Here is a 25,834-nt window from a genome sequence, read left to right as displayed (position 1 = left end):
TTAGACATTTCAGATGGAAAATAAATACCAATCCACATGCTTCTCATTAAGATTAATACTCAGTAGCAATTTTCTGTTTGTATCTCTGAGAGGTGGGATTCACAGCTGCTTTCCTACGCTTACTATAGTGTTGTAAACTCTATCTGTAGTGAAAAATAAAACTCCATCTCCTAACCCATGTTGACTTCACAAGGAGACAAGCCCGAAGTCACACTGCCAGCAGCTGTAAGCACAAGACATCAGTTTATCAACAACCAGTATCAAAAAAAGACTGTGAAAACCACAATACCATATTTATTTCTGATATTGTATCAATGCTTGCAATGTCCATACTCATTCCAACTGACACAGGACCATCTGCAAAAAAACAAAAAAAAAAGAGAAAGTCAGAATGTAACTCATAATTCTTTAATACTCAGTGTTCTGGCTACAAAATCTTTCAATTTTTTTCCTAAACATTTAGAATCTACTTACATATTCCTCAAACACAGTTTATGCAAGAATTTCAGCATTCTTAACCAAAATGTCATACTTCTCAGCTAAAACTATTTTAGTTTTAAGAAACAGACTTTATTTCTTAAATACTTCCTGGTTTATATGATTTTTTTCCCTGAGAAAAAAAGTGCTGGGGAAATGTTACGCAATAAGGTGTGGCAGGCAAAGTCCCCATGGTACATCATGCTCTTCTGCTCTGAAGTGCAGAGCAGTGGAAAGAATTCTTCCAGTTGCAACATCTGGTCCATCAGATGTTGGTGAAGTAAGAAGTTCTACCTGGCAATGTCACATGGTTAATATCCAGATGGCATAGCTGAGTGACTTCATTTACTGCCCATTTCAGAATTTATGGTATGTATTGGATCACTGCAATTTAATATCTTGCTTTTGACCACTAGCAGGAAACCTGTGATGTGAATACTTGCATTTATAAAGGAAAACTTGTCATAAGGTGAAGGCTTATTCAGTGTAGTTAAACACCTTACCAAGTAGTTGTTATTGTAATGTCAGTATGCCCAGATTCCCATTTCCTTGTGAATGTGCATTTCACACCGTTGTAAGGAAGATCACCAGCTGTGCATTTCAAAATGCAAAATTTTGTGCAGAGCTTTGATGGAAACATGACATTATTCCTGGTTGAATATGTGAAGACTAATTAACAGCATGTTTGTACAAGGAAATTAATATTAAATCAGTGCATCTTTCCAAGCAATTGCGAAGAGAACACAGTACTGAGAAATGCAGAAACACTTTAGGTAAGATCTCTGTAGCTGATAGTGCCCCTACCTCCCAGGCACCCTGCTGAAAACCCCTCTTGGCTCCTTGCCATAAATTTTGTACAAATCTATATGGCCCCAAATGGCATCCAGAAGAACATGGAGCCAAACTCTATCCCCCCACCAAGTACCACTAAAGAAAAAATGTGTCATTCTAAGACATTTAAATTTATTAGTATTTTTATTTTTTCCAAAATATTTTCTATTTCTAATGCATGTGTTTAAGTCGTTAAGTATCTGTCACTCCTGAAAAAGTCTGTAAGTCCTTTGTTCTGGGCTCAGTTGAAAGTTTAAGTATAAAGGTCCAACTTAAAGCAGGACTGTAGATTTGTAATATGCCCTGCTGGTAATATGCATGTTTACTGTATACTAGTAAATTATATGTTGGGTTCAGAAGAAATTATATAAGAATTATATAAAAAATGTTCATATATTGAAAGAAGACTTCGGAGATTTTTGGGAACAAAATGGACAAAAAAGCTCTCAGATCATTGACAGGTTGTGTTTCTGTTTCTTTCAATTCTTTTCACGTTTTGATACTCCAAGAATAAAAAACAGCTATGAAAAGGATCTTTATTAACACAATACAAGATGCCGAGAACAGCTTTGCTCCAACAGTTAATTAAATCAGAACAACATTAATAGTTAAATCTTGATTTCTTTTTTATGTGTGAGGATAAATGTTTATTTAGTAAGGCACCATAAATTGTTAAGTATTAATAACAGAATGAGTTGGCTCATAATTATTCACCAGGGCTTCCTCTGAACTTCCTCTGGAAGGTCTCCTGTTGACAGTGTCAAAAACTGGGCAGCAAACCAGATGAGGCAGTCAGTTCCTACATTTCCATATGTCTGGCAGAAGTTGTATGTATAATAACAACTTCAGAAGAAATCTACCGATCTTCAGAAGAAAACTGAAGTCAGTCTGTCCTGCATTAGCGAAGGGAATCTTCAAAGGCTGGCAAAGGATCACCAAAGGGAGTGCCTTGTTACAGCAGAGGCTGTGCAGCCTCAGCAACACACGTTCTAATTTTACTGGAATTTATCTACAGAGACTGTTCCTCTGTGCCCTTTACAGATATTCATAGTGATCCCAAATGGGAGAGCAGCCAGAAGAGTGGCAGATAGCATACCTAAAAATTAAGTTTGGATCACTGCAATGATGCAGTCTGTAGCAGCAAAATAAACCACCAGTGTGTCACGTGTGTATCTACTACTGCAAGGGATCAGCACCAGCAATAACTCCCAGTGCTGAGCTTTTAGCATGAGCCCTTTTTCATTTAGTGTAAGAAAACTCAAAATAATTCTGACATTCAGAAATGCCTCAGAAGGAATGGCTTTTTGGAAGAACATCTCATCTTCTCAGCAATACTGGATAAAATACTGCAACTAAACAGAGAATTAGAAGGAAAATTATCACTTGAAAAATTCATTATAAGTTCCTAAAAACCTCATTTTGTCTCCCTGATTGCCAGTTTGCTTTGGAGTATTACAGAACTCTTACATAAAGAGATACATCATGCTTAGTGCATCATAGTGCATTTAATTTCCCACCACAAGACATCTTTCTTGACAAATAGTTACATGAAGAAAGTGGACAGGTTAAGACAGGCCTTCTGACAGATCTCAGCTGTGATTCTTGATTTGAAGGCATCAGAAGACAGACCCACCTCTAGCATGAATCAGTTTCAATCCTATTTGTTCACATCAATAATCTTTAGACAGTGATGTTGCTTCGCTGGTACAGTTTGTGGACAAGACAAAAATTGGTGGGGACCATATTAATAACAGCTTGTTAAATCATTTGTCAAAACCCCCATATTTCAATACAGCCGAATGCAAGCAATTAATGTGGGGACAAATAACACAGGCAGCATATACAGGATAGGAAACTATCTTGGCAAGCAGTGCCTTCTAGAAGGATTTAGAGGCTGTCACAGACAATCATTTCAACATGCTCTTTCCATCTTATGCTTTGCAGGAACATTGTTGCAATGGGGAGTAATGCACAGAATTAAGTTATTTTGCAATCTACTCTGTGTTGGCAAGACTGTTATGAGATGACTGTGATGAGATTTGTTTTCCACATTTAAAAAAGGTGTGCAAACAGAAGACACAGTTTGGTTAAGAGAAGGAGAAATATTCCAAAAGACAAAAAGGTCTGGAAGCTTAATATCAAGTCTTGTAACATAAAAATCAAGGAACATTGTTTACTCAGATCCTCAAAGAGAAGTCAGAGAGGTGACTTGTCCAATGTCAGAAAATGCATCTAGTTTTGCACATTGTTCAGCAAGGCAAAGCAAGATCCCAGTTTATGGAAGCTGGAGACAACAAGAAACTTCAAATAAATTGATCTTTTTACTATCTGAACATAATCACAGTTCATCATTTAGAGTCTCTGGAGCTAAACCTCTGGAGGGGTAGGAGAGGCAGGGAAGAACCCCAGACCAAAACCCAAACTGTCCTGCATGCAGGAAGCTGGGTTTGGTGGCAGTCAGATTCTCATATTGTCTCTTAGCTCCCTGGGAAAGGAGGAAAAATCTACATTACCACCTGTATGCTGAAGGTCACATATTCTGGGCTTTTTGCTTTTCTGTAAAGGATTAGGTATTGGCCAGATGGGACATAAAATAGTGCTTAGATGATGGTTATTAGGAATTTCTTTCTCATATGCCCTGTGAGTTTGCCTCACTAAATCAAAGGGTGTTAGACACAGCTAACATGCTGATATCTCCTTGTCTGTTTTGTACACTTCTAAAGCCTAAAATGCCTTCATCTAATTAAATTTATAGAACTTAATATAAACAATATTTGAGGAAAAAAACCCATGATGACTGGTCTTAGACAGAAGGTTGGACTCAAAATTTGATTTGCTTTTATTTAAAACTTAGGACCATAAAATGTATTACTCATTATGAAGCTAATGAAAATAATATTTTAGATGTGATTTAGAAAAACTGATTTAAGCATGACACTTTTCTGTACCACTTGAAAGCAGCTTCCATATTCAAATATACTTAGCTGTGACCTTTTCCTAGTCTCTCTCTTTTTAATTAGAACACTTAAATTATCACATTCAATCACAGAACAAAATCTATTTGTATAAAATTATTTACAAGATTTTATGCATCCTTTAACAACTCTATGAACCTGATCCAAGGTTCACTGAAGTCTGCAGGAATTGCTCATTAATTCAGAGAGTTTGGCACAGCACCTAAAGTTATAAAATTGATCTACACGGTTCCAGCAGAAAACCTGAGGTGGAAATCAAATTGCTCAGATAAAGTGTCAGGGTTATGTAGCACATTTAGGGGAAATCACTGTTGATTATTAAATTCCTTATGCCAGCTTTCCTATAGAAGTATTTAATATATATCTGTAAGGGTAGAGTAGATATTATTACACTGAGTAGTAATATCTACTAACATTAGTATAGGAGTATTTCATATTCCAGTCCAAAGAATGGCTAAAATCATTCTAGATTAGGGGTTTTTTTATATAATTCTTTATAGCAACGATCTGTTCAGTTTATGAAGACCTGCTTGATGAACCACCTCAGAGAGGGACATTAAAGTGCTACAGATAAGGAAAGAGAACATTCTTAATAGCAACATTCAGATGAGGGCAGAGTTAAATAACCAATCCAGCTGAGATTCCTCTGTACTAAATTGTGTGCAAAGCACCCTCACGATTTGGCAACTGATACGTGCCACCCACCACAGACAAACATAAAACACTCAGCCAGTTTTACCTGTCTGCAAACCTCTGACACACTAAGAGTGGCTTCAGCTAATCCATCTTTGGGCACCCAGCTCAGGCACTCAGAGATGGCAATGACAGCCTGGGTTAGGCATTAATGGCAACGTTGGCACTGCCAGGGTCTGCAGGGGTGACCTGTGCAGGAGGAGACAACTACAGCAAGGTGAGAGAAATCCCTAATTAAAATCTAGAAAAGCAGCAGTTTCAATCTGAGCAAAGAGAAGAGAGGACAGTTTTTATGGTGTTATGCAGTCTTTGGACTCAAATGGAAAAGATCTTCATAGTCCCCTTGTTAATGACACAACCTCAGCTGGGGTATGTGGTTGGGACATTTCCAGTTGTCTGCCAGTCCCAGCACAAGGACCAAACACAAATTAAAAGGCAAAGGGAGGGCTTATTAAACTAAAAATTTATGAGCTGCCATAAATTTTCCTTCACTAGTAAATATTTCTGGTTTTCCTGGCTTTAGGAGAAATGAACAGTCATTTTATGAACGTTTGTTTATACCTAATGCTTTCTTTTCAGGGCTAAACCCCCATTTTGCGAAATATTAAGGAGTTCAGTGTCACTGATTTTGCAAGAGTATGATTGTATCTTGGCAGCAATCATCACTTCAAAAATCCCCATTTCCTGCCTGAAGAAAATTTTCAAGGACAAGTAACTTTGAAATTACTTTAAATGAGGTTATTCTAAAATATAAGCTCACCTCTGGCCCTTTCACACTTGATAAAAATCACATTTCAGAGTTCCATTATGATTCACTAACATTACGCTTAAAGCACTGTAGATACTAACAAATAATACCATCTAGTTTTATCACAAATTTCTTCATATATATTTATGAGTGTGTATCTAACTGCACAAATAAGCAGAAATACACACATTTTTGAAAGCAAAGGAATCGCAGCCAAAACTAAAGAAAAGGAAACCAAATGTCTTAAACAGACTGCCTTTAGCATATTTTGGGGGGACATTTCTGCATATCAACATAAATACACTAGGTTCCCATTTATACAATTCCTTTCATTCAAGACAGCAAACATAGATCTTCGGGTTAATATGCATATCCATCCTTTTCTGTTCATATTTCTAGAGTTTCCTTCTCAGAGTATATCAGCACTGACAGGTTGCACAATCAGGACTGTACAGGCTTTTACAGTAGCTGATGATCTCTACCAGAACACCCCAGCTTATGTTTTTAATGTGCATTTGTTCATTAGCCTACTCAAGTCTAATCAGCAGTTTGATCTTAAGATCCATCTCTAACTGGTCTGTCTCTCACTATTAACATGCAAATATCATCCCAAAGAATTTGGGGGGAATGGGCCAGGGGGAAGTCACAGAAGAGGTATCTATGACTAAATTTTTACTCTGGCTTCATCAGCCCTTTGACAGCTGTGCTGCAGCCATTGATGTAATTTTGAGTAAATCCAGTTATATAAAAATGTTTCTAACCGGGAACAGACACAAGCTACACCAGCTGCAGGCAAAAACCAACCATATAAATCAGGAAAACATTACATGGAACAAAGCTAGCATAGCTGTGGTCACACAGATAAACATAACCCACAGGTTTGTTAAACTGAGGATTTAGGTGGTTTGCTAGCTCTGCTTCTGAGAAGAGCCATAGCTTCTTCTGGGCCTGAATCTCACGCAAAGTGCAGCTCACCCTGCCAGTAACAGAGAGAGGTCAGGACTAGCCTGATACCATTCCCCACTCCCAGCACACATGCCTCTACATCAGGGAAAGTGATCCCAAATGATCTCACAAAAAGCTACATGTTCAAAAATCAGGAAGAAGCATTACATGAGTTATCCTAACCCAAATTATTCCTACAAACAAAGCAACATCTCAAAAAACCACCAGCCCTGTGTTTAGAAGTGGCATCAAAAAATTGTATTTTTTTTTCAGAGTGTCATCTCATTCCATCAGCACTAGGGCTAATAAGGATCCATCACAGATTTCTGAGGCAGGGTTTGCACGCCTGAGCTGCAGTGAGCATATGCAGCTCTGTCTGGAGGTGCGAGACTGCTCTGTGTGTGACACAGACTCGATCTGTGCCTGAGCTCTGCTGGGATTTCCAGGCAAACACAGAGAGGCCCTGGCATCCCCCTGAACAAAACACCCAGGAAAAAAAAGAGCTGTGACCTTGCTGCGATACAACAGCTGAGGAAAAAAGATGGAGAAAGGAAAAGGGAGATTTGTAACTCAAATGTGCTTTACTCTAGGTCTTAGTTGCTATAGGATTTTGAAATGAAACTCTACCAAAGCACATTCATAATGGCAGTGCCAATATATCTCTAGTACTAACAGGAGGTAATGAATAAAATATATTAATGGCCACTGAACACAGTTATTTTACATTATGCATCATCTCTAATGAGAAAGGGTTTATTTACTGAAGTTACTTCTATTTTGCTGCAAATCTCCTTGCAGCATTAAATATTTTATAGCAGTTGTATCATCAGCTAAGATAATTAAAATAAAAGCAAACAGATGAAATAATTTTCCCCTTTCTCTTCAACCTAAAATCCAGGTATATCTTAAAATTTTTATAAATGGATTCAGAAATGGCACATGATGTGGAGTACCTGTGTTGGATCAGTATTTGGATGGCAAGAGGTAATAGTACAGTCTTAGAAACTCATTAGTCAATCAGTTTTTTTAAGAAGGATGTAAAGGGATATCAAAATTTTTATTTGACATCTCCAACATTTCTGAATATCTATCTACCTTAAGAACTATTGCCTAACATTCACTCTGCAAGTTTATTTTCTGACAGTCACATGGTGCTGAGCATCTTTTCAACATTCAGAACATTTTCTTCTTCAGTGTTCTGCAGTTTCTCCAGGAAGAGATCCTCATGCCACCTCATATTTCTCAGTATTTCTGATACATACAATAGCCTGACTCAAACAAGGAAAATGTTTTTCACTGAGATTTCAGGTGCCTGACTGCACTGTAGGGCAGTAAAATCAGCCTTGATGCAGTAGACTATGTGGGTTTTCCAATCTGGTGACCATTGCCTTCTGATGTGGGGAACTGACATTTTTGATTCATTTTCCCTTTTCAATTCATTTCCCCCCTGTAATTTTGCAGTAAGTCTGTTCAGTGACCTTTAAGACCTGAGGCTGGAATCATTTATTAAATAATTCTCTTGCAAACTTATAGTTGATGCACATAGTACTTTGCATAGTAACAAAATTTGCCTGTGCTCTTATGAACAGCTTGATATATAAAGCTTTCAAATCTTTAATCAAAGCTTTTTATAGTCATTATTTAGGAAATTAGAGGAAATTACACTTTTAAATTGGTAAGATGTTACAGCTTATTTCATGAAGACATTTGTACAATGATAGTCAAGTTTTCTAACAGTCTGGAAGTTTAGCTTGTGAATACCTGGAATATACAAGTTTCACCTTGGGCCACAAAAGCTATTAAAATATATCTTATAATAACCAGAACACATATAATCAGATTTGTTGCTGGCAGACATCAGAGGGAAAAAAGGGCAGAAAGAAGAACATTTGCTGTCATTGGTTAATTTCAGACACCACATTATGTTATGACTCAGTCTTATTGAAACAGCTTTTCTACTTACTATCAAAAAATGGACGTAGATACTTGTTGTATCCTTTTATTATTTTTTGTATAGTTGGAGGTAGAATTTCACTTTTTCCCTCAGCTTCAGGAATTTGCATTGACCTAAGAGGAATTGAAAATGAGGATATTTTAAAAGGCTATAATAAAAAATAATATTCCATAAAATATCAGATTTCATTATCTGTATTAGTCTCTTATTGGAAAAAGATCTGTTTTATACCTTAGAGTCTGTTGTTTCTTTGAAGTCTATTATTTCTTAACACTCCATCTAAGAAACAATCTTCTTTAATACTTTATCTGTAAACAGGGCATTATGGTTATAATCTAGGAATGTGGAAGGGATGCTGATTGTTTATTTCAGCATTTAAAATTAAGCTTCTTTTTACATAATGAAACACATCATATTTAGTTCTCAGAGACAGAAACCAACCTCAGAGACCAGTGCATTAAAACACTCTCAAAATCCTGCTTTCGAAACACAATTTTTAAACAGGTTACACAAATAATCCCGTTGGGTAAAACCAGTGAAGCATAATGAGAATTCAAAAACCTCCTTGGTTCAGAAACAGCTACAAATACAATCCACAGCAGCCGTATATAAATAATTACAAACCCTTTCTGCCTAGCCCTGAAGGTGAGCACCCCAAGACCATGAGCAGGGTGTGCTCGTCAGAAATTTAAGCACAGATGGTACCAACTACTTGATCCCAGTGATCTGAGAAAGGTGGGGTATGAATAATGAAAGTGAGAAGCAGATAATTGAGTGACTCAATGAAGCCCAGCTGGCTGCAGGCAGAGGCATTGTCCCACTGTTTGGGGTCTTTCCTTACAGTGCTAAATCCTCACTGAATTTGTTACTTTCCGATTTTTCTAGAGCTGTTCCTGAAAACTCTGCCTGCTCCTCTGCATTATATTTCTGGGTCTCCTGTACCTTTCCAAAGCTTGATATTGATTTTCATTTTGCTCTGTTTCTGAGAAAGCTTGGGATATTTTGTCGGGATACTGAGGCTTTCATCCCTAGAAATAATCCAGTATCTTAAACTGGCATAGTTTGAATGCTAAAATGATCTCACTGAATGCACGTGGCCAAATCACACTGCGGTTTTAGATGTGGTGTTCACTGGCTTGAAAAGCTACTATTGCTGCATAACTTTTTATTCACCATACCCTAGGTTGCCACAGAAGTAGCTGTTTTTCATTAGCTGCTTTGTAGCATAAATATCTTAGCTATTTGAATGACCTTTTCTTTTCCTTTCTTTTTGCCCTATTTTTTATTTCTATTTTGTCAGAGGATTATGTTGATACTTAAGTATCCCCTTGAGTAATGCCAGTGTTGAAATAAGGAAAGTTTCTCCTGTATGTTTTTTCCTAAAGAAACAAACACAGTCATGTTGAGTGAAGGTGTGAATATAAATAAAAAGGCCAGTTTTATGTTGCATAGAAGTGTTAAAACTGGAAATGCATTTGAATGTAATTAATTTCTTAAATACTGTATTTGGAATAGATATTTCTCCTTTTGTAATTTACATATAAATTTTAACTAAATGTTCAGTGGGCTGCATGAGTTTAATTTCACAGCTTTACTGGATTATTCTTGATAAGTTTTACACATTACGAAATGTTAAAGAAAAGGTTCTCTCTTTTCCACTGCAAGGGTGTAACACTGTTCTGCTGATCAGTATACAGTTGCAGAGTGGTCTGGTTCATTTTCGTTAACTCCTGATTCCTAAAATTTATCTTTAAAATGTTCATGGAAGTCCTTCCCTTAAATGACCTCTGGTAATTCATCATTTTCCGCATTAACACATTATGTGCAGCCTCATATCAGTGGTCTTTTGAGTTTTATGGTTAAGTAAGTGTGGGAAAGCTGTTGTGCAGTAATTGAGGCTGTGAGTTAACGAGGCACAGTCCCCTGGGAGCTGTTTGGCCACAAAACCTTAGAGAAGTTCTATCATAGCAAGCCAATAGGTGAGAGGAACATGAGGCTTCCTAAATGTGAATTAACGAATGGTATTATCATTCTGTCAACTTTGGGGACACTCAGAAGCAGATAGTTAGTATTGAAAGACAAGGAACCAACCTACAGAGATTCCATGCCTTAAGTGGTTTAGGGTTTTTATATTTTAAGGGATGATGTTCTGTTTCCTTTTAAGTGCTCTTTGATTCACATGCTCCATTCACAGCTGCACACGTTCACAGAGGATACAGTAAAAGTTGAGGCTCATTCCACTTCTGCATCTTCTCATCAATGCATCTAAGCTTCTCTTCAACCAATATTTGTGTTTTACTCAAGTATATGTTTTCTAGTTAAGGAAGCTGTATGTTAAAGTTCCTCCATTTTCTTAGTGCATGTGAAATACCTTGGGATGCATCTAAGTATGGAATTGCCTTGCAACAAGTGTTCCAACAACTGAGGAGTGAATAGGTTTTACAGAACAAAACTGAGTATATAATTATTTTTCAGCTGAGATTATCTATCTTTGCTGGGCTGCCAATGTATAATAAATGCTTTAACTCGCCAGGTTAAATGCCCTCTGGTTGCTTTTATAAAAGCTGAATTACAATTATTTATTTTCCTAAGTTATTCTTCTGGCTCAAAAACTGAGAATTTTTATGGGCTTGGCCAAACTTGAAAGGTACAACAACTGCTTGTTATTTAAGATACTTTCAAGTTAGTGTCTTAACAGAATGGGGTAACTGGAGGGGAAAAAAAGAACATTTGCCCTAAACAGTAGTATATATCACTGATTTAGGCAAAAGTACAGTCTAGACACATGTACGAGAATATTTTTTCTGGCTATTTTTTGTCAGAAGTTATGTATCATGAAAGAGACAGAAACACCTTAGAACTGTGAGAAGATAAACAAAATGCCAGATACAGTCTGAACAAGGTTTTGAAACATTACCTCAGGAAAACAAGAATAAAAAAAGCTTTTTTTCAGGCAATTCACTGACAGGCGAAGGGCATACAGATGCAAATAAAGGTGTTATTTCCAGTTTCATACTTGTGCTCAATGATACAGGGTTTATATGGTCTTTGCAGATAAACTGTAGTAAAATCTACTCTTGTCACTGGTTAATTCTCTGCTTTGAAACAGACAGTAGTGTCACCATTTTTTTACTAAATTGTGAGGTTGAAACTGTAGCATTATGTTACCAGATACAAGAACAAACAGTGAAGTACCACAAGTGCCCTTAAGCTTGGCCAAAAAAAAAAAAAATAAACATACCACAGAATTTTCTCTCTGACTCCATAAACCCAGGCTAGCATTCTTTATGTTAAAAACACCCTATTGGGAACACATGGAAACCCTCCTTTGGACCAAATAGCCCATACTTAACTAAGCTGATTCCTGATAACGACAAATTCACATCATTTCTTTCATTACTACCTAAAAAAAAAAAAACTAACAAAAAAACCCAAAACAAACTTCTGGGAAAGCAATCAACCAGGCAACTTCCCAGATATAGATTTTAATACTAAAAATGGGTCCTTGGTATGATTTTAATGTAATTTAATGTTAAGTGAAGTGAAGAAGTGTCATTCAGGCAGGGAGACATAGAAAGGAAAAAATCCAACACATTATTATTGTGATTATTATTGGTTGTAAAGTATTCCATAAAAGAAACTCTCTTCCCTTGCTAGGCAGAGCTCATCCAAGTGGAATATTTAAGGAAGCACTTGGCAAGAAATCATGGCACTTGCTTTGGGTTCACCTCAGCCCTTGGGTCTTGCTTAGAAGTATTTCTCTGTTTCAGTGCCAAGCAGGATAGCTTTTGTTTTTAACAGCCCTTTCACAAACCACTCCTGATTTATGCACTGGAAAAACGCATTAGTGTACCCAAGCATCATCTTGTCTGTGAGATAACCATGGGCCAGAGCTGCTTCTCAGCCTGTGTGTGTGGATTTGGGTACCACAGGACCATACCAGCTCATGCTGTGCACTTGTACAGGTGCTGGTTGTGCACATAACTCCCATGGATGCTGCACAGGAAGGAACTGCCTGTGCTTCTGGACACTCCCAGCTTGATGAAGCTGTGAGAGGATTCACAGAGTCTGTCTGATAATAATGAATATGTGCCGCAGGCTGAGCTCCTGGGGGAATTTTGCCTTCTTGTTACTTAGACACTTCTGAAATTTTGTTGGTCTCTTAGCAGTGTTTTATTATTGCCAAGCCATGAGTCATCCACTTATAGTGTGGCAAGTCAGACCTGATGGGGAAGGAAGGTAGAATTAAAGCAACTCTGGACAAAGATCTCCTTATAGCACTGGAGAAGGTGGGGAGGTGGATGCTTTAAACTCACTTTCAGGGGACTGTCCCACCTGTCCCACTACTAAGAGAAGGCTTTATCTAAATCTGTGTTTGCACACCCACTTGAGTTGAAGCTCAGACAGAATCTTATCTTGAGGAATTTGCTGTGAGATGAAGTAGGTTAGGCAATTCTAGATGGAGAATTGGCTCACAGAGTTTAAACACTTCAGCTGAAGGTGGTGGTGACAATGATTAACCTGTCCATCCTTACATTTTCTTATTACAATTAGTTAAAGAATATTTTTGCTCATTTTTATGGAAGGAATGTATTTTAGGTTTTCCATTTCTATATTTTTTGTCACAGCAGCTGCACTGTTAGAAGGGTTACTTGTAGCCAGAGGGGATCATTTTTGCTTTCCATCTTAACACCACTCAGATTTCCTAAAGACTTCACGATTTCATAACAGAGAATAAGAAAACAAAATTTTAAATAGACAATTCTTTTTAAGATAGTCTCCTTTTAGGGCACAATATTATTTTACTATCTCAAGCTTGTAGTAAATCTAGGTGGACTGTGTACTTTTATCCTTGGGCAAGGTACTGTGCCCCAGGCAAGGGCCGTGTGCCTGTCTAAAATTAAGCATCTAACACAATACTCACTCTGTACCCAGAAATCCTTCATTTGAGGGTTCATATGCTTAAGCAAGATTCCATTCTTTTTCTCCCCCATCAATCTTTCCAATTAAAAACTCTTTTAATCAAGGCCGCTGAGATGCATGAAGCTCACTCCTGGATTTCTGTTATTAATACCAAGGTTCTTTAATTTTTGTAAGAGGCAAGATTCAAATGTCAAGAAGATTTTACTTTGTTATGTGGTAAGATATCTTTCTACATTTATACATTTATTATAAACCGACTGATATTATTATATGTTGCAGAAATAATATTTTTAGCAAATACTTCTTACCTATAGAGCAGCAATAGGAAAAGGGCTCTGAGACTGCAGCATTTGAGACTGCACATTGTCACAAGCTGTTTCAGAAGTTCTTGCAGCTCCTAAAACAAAAGGTGCAGAGGTAATGTTTTACAACACATTTGCATTTCAAATACACACATTTCCAAAGGTTTTAAAGACTAAAGGTATTGTATTTTTAATAGCCTCTACTATAAATATATTAGAAAATATCTACATCAATTAAAAAAATCTCAAAACTGAAAAAAGGAGATGGCATCAGAACTACTTCAACTTACCAATAGAAGCTGCATTCCAGTGTACTACAGCTCTTTGATTTTTGCCTCTGTTCTTTAAATATTAGGAAAAGTAATTGCTGTGAAAAAAATGTAATCCTTTACAGGAGAATTGCAAACACTGAGTTTTGTCTCTGCTAGGAATGCTTGTGAGTGCATCTCTGGCATATCAGTGTCTCCTCTTAAGGGACAACGCATGACTCCATCACAGAACACAGAGCTGTTTAAGAGCAACCTCTCTGGTACATGGGTAGCATCAATACCTCTGATATTTAACTTTGGAAATGTTTTTGTTAATGAGGAAAGAATGAAATTATAGGATTATACCTCTAGCTATTAAAAAAGAAAAAATCCTTTGCATATAAATCATATGTAACCATCCGCATTCATGAAAATGTTTGGCTGAGGCAAGATGTCGTTTCTGAATGGGATTTCTCTGCTTTTTTTGCTATGATTCACATCCATAATGGTTATTTTAATAAATCAGTCAGCTCTGTAATCCATTTCTGGATGAAAAGAGTATTAATCCATAGTTTAGTGCAGTCATGCAACAGATCTGAAATGGACAGACTGTACACACTTTTGCTGTATTTCATCAGCATCTTATTTGTAAGACTTGCTTTGAAACTCTAAAAAAACCTTACATGACAGGAATGCTACCTACCCAGAATCTACAAGAGAATTGTTAAATGTTAATAAATGCAAATGAAGTATCTATTTTAGGTTTTAGAAAGGGGAAATCAAAAAAAATATTTTCAGCGTCCAGAATGAGTTTTGCAGGAGTATCTTGCATTTCAATTTCCCACTAAATTGTTAATTGTAAAGAACTTGAAGTTTCACAACCTGAAACTTTGTTTCACCATTCTTTAGTAACAAATGCAAAATCCCAGTAAACTTTTTAAAAACCAAAGTAATTTTTCTTTCAGTCTACAGTTCTAGTAAGAGCAAAACTAGTGGTATTTACCTAAATTAATGCTATGTGAATAGTATATGACTTTTATGTAACAGTGAAGTGACAAAATAAGTTGCTAATGTCTCCAAAGTAAAGGGAAAGCCATTTCAATGGCTTTTAAACAAGTAAACATTCTCAGCATCTTGGCTACTTTAAGCATACACCAGCCTGGTAAATATTAATGTCAAAATAAATCACACACTCCTGACTTCCACAGAAAATCATGCATGAGGCATTAAGAGAGCTGGTAATAGGAAAAAACAGCACAAATGAGCAGATGGTGTTGTCAGAACATTGCTCTCTACATGCTGATTCTGTAACACTCCTGGTGCAGATCGTGGGACCTCTTTTGCGTATCTCATTTTGGGGTTGGATGCTTTCTACATTCATTATCTTTATCTCACAGGAAAATATGCTAAAAATAAAAAGCCTCTTACTGACTTTATAAGTACTTCATAAAGCTGCTTTTATATTTAGCTTTTGAATTGCTACTATGAGCTCCTAATATGTCTGAAGATCCTTTATAAACAGATTAAGGAAACCTATGGATATTTCTGTACTTGTCTGGGTTTAGTTTTTACAGTACTGAAGATGAAAAGGAGTGGGCTTATTACTGATTTCTTTCTAAAGCAACTGGTTTACCTTCAGCTCTGAACCAACATCCAAGGCAGCAATTTTATTGGAGGCTGGGGTGGAGAATTTTGGTCTTTAACACACGAAAGGTCAAATCTATGCTACGGTACATGGATTACCTTTGTATGCTTAGGAAGAGAGTGTGGAAGCAACAGAAAGGAGAGGATCTCTGCATAAGAAATACTAATCAAGAGATCTAATTGCCATCCCAACTGGCTTGCCATTGCTGCAAAGGAGCACTGCGTGCCAGCCAAGGAATAGAACTGGGTAACTACTGGAGTCTTAAGCGGTTTCACAGATAATACTTAAGCTGGATATATAAATCTCTGCTGCGTGTGTGGACATGATTGCTTGCACGCACATGTTTGCTCTGCTGCCCCTTTTTTATGGGGCTTACTGAGCTGGTTTGTTCTGCTGAAAAGCCTCCCTCTTGGTATGTTTGCACATCTGGACCTTTCCTGTCATGCATTTCTTTATCAAATATCACACACTCACAGCAGGATTCTTTCCTCCTTCTACCTATGGAGCTACTACTATTTAAAACTAGTTCAGCAGAACCCATAATATTTTCCTCTCACCCTAGAAAAATACACATAACCTGTTTTCTGCATAAAATATTGAGCCATTTGGTTTAACTAGACAGAGTACATGCTGTCCAGATTATTGTGCATATATTGACACAACTTGTTCTAAACATTTAATTGAGGTGAAGGTAACAAATCTGCCCCAGTTTCTCATATGATGAGACAACAACACTTTTCTACTTCTATTTAGATCAGATTAGGTCTGTAAAATGCTGTCCAGTATTTTGACATTTCTCATGGGAATTCAGTTATTTATTATCTTCAGCATGACAGGAAAAGCGAATTATGCAAGTTTCACAAACCTTTGAGGCTGAAATGGGTGAGACAGACAGCTGGCAAAGGCAGTAGCAATATCCAAAGATTTCACTGGAAGCGAATTTTGTATGAATGAATTAAAGGATGAGATGTCTATTATGTTGAAGTACCTTATGCACAAGTGGGTGCATGAGAAAGACTAGAAATTATTAGATAATACACTTTGTCATATGGTAGTGGCCATATGCCTGAATTCCCATGGCTGCTACTGCAGGCATCTAAAACTGTGTGTAGAATTATCTTAAAATAAAAAGCAGATGGTGGGTTTTAGAATATAAACTGAATTAGCATTACAGTTGCATTTTTCTTCCACATCCAAACTGTTGAATGACAGTGCCTTTAAGTGCTTGACTGAAAAGCAGCTGGAAACTCAGGAGGGATTCATTCAGAGTGCCAGGGAAGTACAGATGCCTACCCTGCTCTGGGCTCTCTGCTGGCATTGTCCACTCCAAGTGCAAATTAACCAGTGAGCTTATCTATTCTCCAATTCATCCTCTGTTTGTTAGATCAAAATTAACCAACTGGAGAGAAACGATGGAAAGCTGGAAATACTAAGGACTCCAGGGGAGAAAGGGAGTGAGGCTATGGAAGGGAGTCACAAGAGTTGGAAGCAGAGGGGATTTACCCGTTGGGTCAGTTGAGGTCAGCTGTCCCAGCCATGTCCCCTCCCAGTTTCTTTTGCAGCCCCAGCCTCCTCGCTGGTGGTGTGGTACATGAAGCACAAAAGGCCTGGACTCTTTGTAAGCTCTGCTCAGCAATAACTAAAACATCCCCGAAATACCAACACTTGTGTGTGCAGCACAAATCCAAAACACAGCTCCATACTAGCCACTGTGAAGAAAATTTACACTACTTCAGCCAAAACCACCACAGCTTGGAAAAGTCAGCTGCATACAACAGTCTGACAGTAAGTCACTGACAGAAAGCACTTTGTGGAGTAACAATATCTGTCTTTGGGTTAATCTGGATGCCTGTCTCTAATAGATGCAGTTTCATGATACTTCTGAAGACTTCCTGAAATGTAGAGGTCATAAAAAGAAAGAAATGTAAAGTTTTCACGCATTCAAATATTTCTCTTCATGTGAAGATTTATACTGCAGAGAGTGCAGCTTGAGTGAAAAGTATCAAGGGGAGCTTTTTTAGTGAGGCAAATTAAAAAAGAGTAAAACCCAGTGACAGCAAAACTCCAGGTCCAGCTGGGGAACTGACTGATGAAAGTGGACAAATGCATGTGTCTGCATCCTATTACAAGGGGCACCCTCTTATTTGGCTGACAAACTGGCTTTTGGCACACCAGCTAGCTTGTTTCTCAACCCTAGGCACATCTGATCTTGCCTAGCATGGGCATAAACCCTGCAAGTCTCCCTGGGCAAGTAATCAGAGTTAGATTTACTGGGTCCATAGAAAGTAGCTGTCTTGTCATGTTTTCTCTGCAGACAGGCAGCACAGGGGCCATCTGTCATGACTGGGTTATGTCAGCAATTGAAGGGCTGATAGGTCTCTGCTGCTGCTGTATCTGGCAATAGTTCAAACCAAAACACTGGATTCCAGTTATCCTGTGATCTTCTGATCAATACAGCTGGCACGTGTGCCAGATAATAGAAGTGTCATTTTCTCAATGAAAAACTTGGGAAGTTGCTTCAAGTTGCTGAAAGCATCTTCTCAAGTTCTGTGCTCTGAAGTGGTTTTTTTTTTCAAAGAGATTGTTCAACAGCAGCAGGACATACTGTTAAAAAAATAGAATTAATTTAAGATTGATCAGAAATGAAAACTGCTACTCTGGCATGGCAAAATTGAGCTGTAATTGAAATTTTAAAATTAGAACTTGTTTATATAGGTATAGGCATTACACGAGAGTCTTTACAATTATCCCAAATAAATCAGTATGACAGACGTTTATTTTTTAAAAAAATTAGCATAGCATGATTTCAGGCTGATTCAGCAACAACTCAGAGATTTAATTCTATGTCCCAAATAATGTACAAGTTAATATGTAAAATCACTGTCCTAAAAATACACTGGAAGGTCAGAATCAAAGTCAAATCTATTGTTGCAGCCTCTTAATGTTTTTTGTTTTTTTAGTATCAGCATTTCTAACCACAAAAGGAGTAAGGACTAGCAGTATGCTGCTAATACTTACATAATTAAGTATATGAGAAACATTTGGTGCCCTGGATTGAGGTCTTTGTTTCTCACCAAGTTCCCTGCATTATAAATTTCATGAACATCAAAGCCTTAGAGTAAGTTACATAACCTATGATAGGATTATTTTATACATTTATCTGTTGTTGTTTTCATTCTGTGCATTTTAAATACAGTACATATTGTGGATTAGCTGGGAAATAACTGGCAAACATGCTGTTGGGGTTATACAGTTTTCCTGGAAAATTAATTTCTGATTCATAACAACCGGGTGTTTAGGATGACACTACAATTCTAGGAGTTACCTTCATGGAGCAAATGTCAGATGTCCTACTTCCACCCAGCATAACACTGAACTGAAAGCTTTCAACAATGTACAGAAATGGAGGCAGTAATAAATATTCACACAATAGATGGTAAAAAAGGAATGTGTTCGTGTGACTGCTTAAATGTAGTGCTCATTACAAGCTCTGCTTATATCTATTGAGAAATCTACAGAAAATGTACCCTAGAAGATATTTGCTAGTTTTAAAAGGCAGAGAATTAAATAACTTATCTCCACCTTGTTCCTAACTGATTTTAGATAGCTGACACTCAAAAGTCTAGCATATTAGTGATGTTTGAGTCATTGCTGATGATTACTGCCATTATTCAAACAAATCAGAAGTCTTTAGGGTTAATAACGGCTGGTTTTATGTGCATATAGACTTTTTAAAATCTTGCCCTCTCTACATCACAGTTCTATCTAGGCAGCTGGACCTCTACGTAAATCTGCAAATGTTTGAGGCATCTTGTACCAAAATACAGGTCTCTCAAATCTGAGACCTTTACTGGCTTCTTAAGGTATTTGTCAACACTCCAAGGTCCTCCCACACCCAGTCCCACAGAAAAGTGGGGATTACCCACTGCCACACCAGCTTTACAGTCACCATTCACAGCCCACTCATGTGGTTTCAACAGGGCAGAGAGGACTTAGTTTCCATGCAATTTAAAGAATGCATGTGTTTGAGTTGGGTCAGAAAGCAGGGTAACCTCAGAGCTGCAAATGATGAGTGAAACCTCCAAGGCAGCTCTGTAAAGGTTTTGACTGAAGAAGGCGCAAACAGCTGAAGTGTGGCAAACACTGGTGGTTTGGGTGCTCTCCCATCGAGCATCTGAGCCCTGGCAGCTGCCTGGGTGAGCACTCCAGGTCACCAGGTTTCTGTAAGGCTCCCACAAGTGTGGGCTGAAGGCAGATATGGTGCAATGCAGCACTGATAGCTTCACTGCTTACACAGGCCAGCATAGTGGGGGTTTATGGCCAATAGCAACATGGAGAGTTTTGTTTGGGCACTATCAAACTAGATATGATTAATATAAATAGCTGAAAATCCAGAGAGTTGGACAGGACATGCTGGTTTAGATTAAGAAAATAACAACTTGATTTGAAAAGACAGATGATGTCCTGCTTCTCTTGTGCCAGTTTAAATTACTGTTCCTTATGAAAGTTAGCAGATCTAGAATCTTCTAGCCCTTAACCTGGAGGAGAGTCTCCCCACATAGACCCTGATGACTGTGAGCTTTGCTCAAGCATTTTCACATTGTAGAAACCATCCAGGACCCAACTAATGTTCCTGCAGCTTCCCTCCATGCAGCCTCTGGCCTGGGAGAATGAGGCTCATCTCACTCTGGCACCAAACACACGGTTGAGGCTCTGAGGGAAAAATAAGAGCCCTGCAGTAGCAGATCAGGGTCAGTCATATCCATCTTCTCTCTTTATTGGATATTTTTCAACATGCCTTTGAGATCTATGACAGAGAACAGCCCTTGGTCTACAATTAGTTTTGTTTACAGTTGTCAGTTCTTGTTAGTTTGGGGGCAAAGGGGAAGAGGGGTGGGAATATACCCCAGAGATGCCCTTTTTTCCCATCCAAGTTATGAATTTGAACCACAGACTTTTCCGGGTTTGACTATTGTTACGCATGTCTGAAACCTTCCAGAGAAAATCTTGATTTTCTTAGTCATCAAATATCTACTTCTCAGTTTGAGTCCAAGGTCTTAGACTCGAATTCCTCAGTGAGCTGGTAAGTGTCCTGTAAGCAGGAGATCTACAAACTAACCATTCTGAGCAGTGCAACAGGATGAAAGACTGGCAAGGACAAAATCAGTTTTCAAAGCAGTTCTGTTTTTCTTAAATGTAGGAAGCTTTTGTATTTGAAATTAACTGGTACAAATCAATATAATTAAAATTACTCAGTAGAATTACATATTACAACAAATTATAACCACAGGAAAAAATGTTTTTAATTGCACAACCATACAAAAATGTGTGTGCTGTCCAAGCTGAGTGTCCTGGGCTCAGCTGCAAGCTTTTGTGCCTATTGAGGTTAAAATCAAAGGAGTTATTCCAACTGAGATGTGGCACTGAGCTCAAAGTCATCAAGAATTCAGTCTAAGAGGAAAGCACGAGGGGCTTTGAAAACAAGAGGCATTTTCCCAATAAAATATGTATTTCAGATTTTCCCAACTGTTACCACATGGAAGGATTAGTTAAATCTCTGTGTGTCTGTTGCAGGATCTTCCTTCTCCTTAAGCACAAACTGCTTCAGCTTTATTCTATGATAGGTTATTAGAATTTCCTGGAGTGTTCATGATGGAGAGCAACCTTTAAGAATACTGTATATAAAGTTTCAATAGACATTGAAACTGTGCATATAGGAATTTGATTTTTTTAATAATTAGAAAAAAGAGCCTCCTGGAGATATAAAATACTTTCATTAAAGTCAAATATTTCCTTTCTTCATTACTCAGTATTCAACTACAGGTTTAATCAATGTGATCTATTTTAAATTTTGTACACCTTTTTAAGTACTAGCACATTGTTCATCTATGTAATCATTGGAGGTGAGGTGCAGATTTGATGGGGTATTGGGAGAGGGAGGGGGTGGGTAAATGAGAGCTGGCTCTTACATTATCTTTCTTGGAGAAGTTTCTCCATGTGCCACTCACTGCTTTTCAAAGCCAGGTTTTTCAGCGGGACACTCACATCTTCCATTTGACTTATTAATTGAAATTTGAGTTATTCTATTTTTATCCAGCAGAACAATGATACCTCAGAGAGGAAATACCAAATTTTATAAAATTTTAAAAGCGAGCAGAGCGGAGGGGGAGCGCTGGAAGGGAGGAGGGAGCGGTGCGGGATCCCGGGCGGGCGCACCTTACCTGCAGCCGCAGCCCCGCGGCCGGGGAGCTCCGAGCAGCCTGGCAGCCAGCCGAGCTCTGCGCCCGTCGCGCCGCGGGTTCGAGCCCGCCCCCGGCCGGGCGTGGGCGGCACAGGGAGATGCATGTCCCCCTGCTGCTCCTCGCCCCCGCAGGAGCCTCTAAGCGTTGCCCTTTCCTTGCCACTCCTCCTTCGCTTGATCTCGCTTATACCCCTTTTCAGTTTCGAGTGTGTTCGGGGGAAAGGATGCTCGACAGAGAGGTGGCGAGGGATCCCTGCCCGACAAAAGTCAGGGCAACACTTCCCATGGCTTCTTTTTCTGCCATGCCTCCATAACAGCTTGCATGAAACTTCCTGCTGATTGCCTCGGTTTTTCTTCTTGATGTTGTCACATTCCAGCTGCCAAGGGTAGAAACTTCCACCCTTGTTCTCTATTTGATGTGGGAATGTCCTGGGTGCCTTTAGGTAACATTGTTTGAGTCTTTCCAGAAGTGAAAAGCGTTCATCTTGCAGATGTTGCTTTCTGTCTGACCTCTCACTTCAGGAGCTGTTGGCAGTTTTCAGAGAGACAAAAGTACCACGTTCTCTGGGGAAACACCATTCCACAAAATTTAAGATAAAGGAAACCACTTAGGCAATGTGATTACCAACAAGGATTGTGTTAGGAAAAACAACCTCTGACAGAATTTAAGATCTGCTCTCAGAAATAATTTCCTGTAGCTAGAATACTGTGGATGAGGGGGACACACAGGAACATACCAAACCCTCCCTGATGTTGTCATCAGTAGTAAAATGTGGTATTATTGGTCCAAGGTGTGAAGGAGGGGAAAAAGATGATTTTGACTGTTTCAGTTTCAAATCCTGGTGCTGTTTTTTTGGGTTTAAAGAGTTGATAACTGTTGAGCAAGACAAAGGCTGAGAGGTCCCAATCCTGTGTCTTCTACTAGTAAAAGCCCTAAGATTTTGCTTCCTAAAACATGCCAGTCTCAGTTCATGTCAGAAGCAAGGGAAAATTTTTGTTTGCTTTTTCACAGAATTATAGAACTATTTTGGTTGGAAGGGACCTTTAAAGGTCATCAAGTCTAACCCCTCTTCCCTGGGCAGGGACATCATCTGCTATATCAGATTGCTCAGAGCCCCATCCAGTCTGGCCTTGAACACTTCCACGGATGGAGCATCCACCACCTCTTTGGACAAACCTGTGCCTGTGCTTCACCACTGCCATAAAAATGTCTTCTTTATCTAGTCTGAATCTACCTGCTTTATTTTAAAACCTTTACCCCTTGTCCTTTTTCTTAACTTTCTCTTAAAGCTAGTTACCGACATGTTGTCCTAAGAGGCTATTTCAACATCATGTACATGCTCTGACTACACTGCAAACTCTCCCCAGATTACAGAATTTGGGAAGATCTGAAGCCCAGACTAGGAGAGGAAAAATACATCTCTACATGGCAAAAAATGTAGCCGATTTCTCTACTGTTGTTTGCCTTTCTGTTGTTAGTGCTAAAGCTCTTAATTTTTTCCGCATCTGTAAGGAGGAGAAATTTATGTATAAACCATTCTTTCCTGCACATGTTGAATGTTGATCCAATTGTAAGTCAAGAGTATGTGCTGAGTGTGCCTGCTCTGGGATAGCTCCCCCATATCTCGTTTGAACAGTTTGTCTAACTGTATAAAGTATGGAGTGTTTATCTTTCATTCATCAGTCAAGCAGAAAGAATCTTGAAACCCAGTGGAAAAAAAATCCCTGACTGTTTCTGTTGCAGAACAGCTGTAAGTGGGAGAATCAGCAAGTTTGGTCTCATGAGGCCTTTCATAGTTAGAATTGAGAAAACAGCTTGAAAGACAATTCTGTAAGCAGCTGACATAGAAACAATGCTGATTGTTATTCCCAATAGAACACTAAGTACAGGTTATATGTAACACACAATATCAGAAATCATCAGATTTCTGGGGATCTCTTTCTACCTACTTATGAAAGACCTATTTTAAGTTCCCACTAATTGCAAATCATAATTTAAACAGAATGAAAATATTCTGTTTGAAAACTCAAAGTATCAATGTGTTGTTTCCTGTTTCGGTTCACAGTGCCCAACTGGAAAACACTAAATTCCCACTTTAAAATATTATTTTTTGGCACCTGTCCACATTTAAAGGCTCTAAGGCAGGTGTGATGCACTTGAAAGTCTGGGGCAGGGCACATTCTTCTCTTCATACCTGAGCCCTGAGCAGCAGTGCTCACTGGAACTCCAGATCAACTAAAGCAACACCTGGGTTGTGACTGCTGGAGACAAGCAAGTAAACGACAGCACTAAAAATTAACTCCTGTGGCCTGTAACATTAAGGATGTCAGCAAAACCTATTAACATGAAGCTAAAACTTATGCTAGTTTATTGTAAAGCTTCCACTGGTCTTTCAGAGTGCCTGTGGTTGTCTGTTCATTAATTTTCTGCTGGGGCTATCTCAGCCTCAGCAAGAGGTGCTCTAGTTTAGGATCAGCAGGCTGATTTGAGTCTGTCCCCATGCACAAACCTGCCCTGGCAGCTCCTGGAAGCCTAGTCCCCTCCGTGCTCCCTGCAGCAGTGGGACCTCTGAGGCACCCAACCCACCCTCCTGCCCTTAAGCTACTCCCCAAAGGGGATGGCTAAATTATTAACCCAAAGCTTAAGTCTTTGAATAGAGCCATTCATCAGCTGGGAAAATCAGCTGACTCCATCCTCGGGCTGGTAAAGAGTAATGAAATTGTTTCAGAGAACAGCTTGCAGAAAAGACTCCTTGAACACAAAAATCTAGATGCCCACAGTAAGAAGTCATTTAACCCTTCTGTGCACTCAGTCCTCTGCATCTCTATTGGAGTCCATGCTGGGTAAGTTGGGTTTTTAGTAGATTTTCCTTACAGTTTGCAACCTCGGAGGGTGGTTGTAACATTCGCAGCACTAATTAAACAACATTGTAATCTGTAATGGCTTTCAGTAACTGTAATGTCTAGAATAATAAAGAACACATTGAGCTTTTGGTAGCTCAGGGATTCCTGGAGGTGAAGTTAAATTTTGATCAGCAGTCTGGTTGTGAGATTTTGTTTTTTTTAATGCTTGAATTCCTTGTCCAATAACACACAACCCTTCTAAATAAGACAACATTAGCATTACCATTTAAATATTATATTGTTACATAAAACGAGATGCATCATAAATCAAAATGTCCCCATTTTTAACTTGATTACATTGACACTTACTGGCTATTATTTTGGATATATTAAAGTAATTGAAAATGCGTGGCATACTGACCAAATGAGTACTGAATAAATGCAGTATTGAGCAAGGACCTGAAAATTAGACCACATAATACAATTTGTATCTAAGCAAGAGGCAAAGAAAGAGTGAGAAAATACCCACTGATCTATTGTATTGATTTAAATTTTCCTATTTTAAGAGGTAACAGGTAACACTAATGTTTAGGACTGTCAAAATCCACTAATAGTAGAATATTGGTTTGAAATTACTGTAACAATTCTATTTCATTATTCTATGTCCCAGTGGATGCAATGGAAGGAATGAAAATAACACCATAAAATGTGCTCCACCTTTAGAAGTCTTTAGGAAATAAAGTTTTCTGATTACTCTAAATTACGTGTAAATTAGAGGATGAATCAATTAGCATTCTAATACAAGGTCTACTTTTGAGCAGAAGCGTTTGTCCATGAAAGTCTACATTCTTGTACTGAATGAATAGTTGCATTTTAAATTATTGTAATACTCAGTGACCTGGGGGCTACATACTCTGCAGCTCTTACAGATTATTTGATTGGAAAATAATGAGCATATAAAATGGCTCAAAGTTAAGGTTCATGCCTTTCCTTGTTGCATCCTGTTGC

At 38.4% G+C, this 25,834-nt stretch overlaps 1 protein-coding gene across 3 annotated transcripts in view; it reads right to left on the bottom strand.

The window, feature by feature from the left end:
- LOC146435282 (gamma-aminobutyric acid receptor subunit pi-like) overlaps positions 1 to 22,718 on the bottom strand; it is a 46,060-nt gene extending 23,342 nt beyond the window's left edge. Inside the window, exons 1-4 of one of the 3 annotated variants that reach the window (XM_085065131.1) lie at positions 21,963 to 22,718; positions 13,855 to 13,943; positions 8,633 to 8,736; positions 290 to 357 (exon numbers count right to left, since the gene is read on the bottom strand). In XM_085065131.1, the coding sequence (XP_084921257.1) occupies positions 290 to 357; positions 8,633 to 8,736; positions 13,855 to 13,910 (228 nt within the window). In that variant the 5' untranslated portion in view covers positions 13,911 to 13,943; positions 21,963 to 22,718. Of the gene's footprint in view, positions 1 to 289; positions 358 to 8,632; positions 8,737 to 8,854; positions 8,932 to 9,184; positions 9,330 to 13,854; positions 13,944 to 21,962 lie in introns of those variants that run through there. The other 2 variants (XM_085065132.1, XM_085065133.1) reach the window with 2 other exon arrangements.
- Between the last annotated feature and the right edge of the window lie 3,116 nt (positions 22,719 to 25,834).

Source organism: Lichenostomus cassidix, chromosome 6, assembly GCF_008360975.1.
Source record: "Lichenostomus cassidix isolate B80296 chromosome 6, HeHo_3.0, whole genome shotgun sequence".
NCBI classification, from domain to species: Eukaryota; Metazoa; Chordata; class Aves; order Passeriformes; family Meliphagidae; genus Lichenostomus; species Lichenostomus cassidix.
The sequence above is the reverse complement of the archived record's forward strand: the minus strand, read 5'-3'. Positions and strand labels throughout refer to the sequence as shown.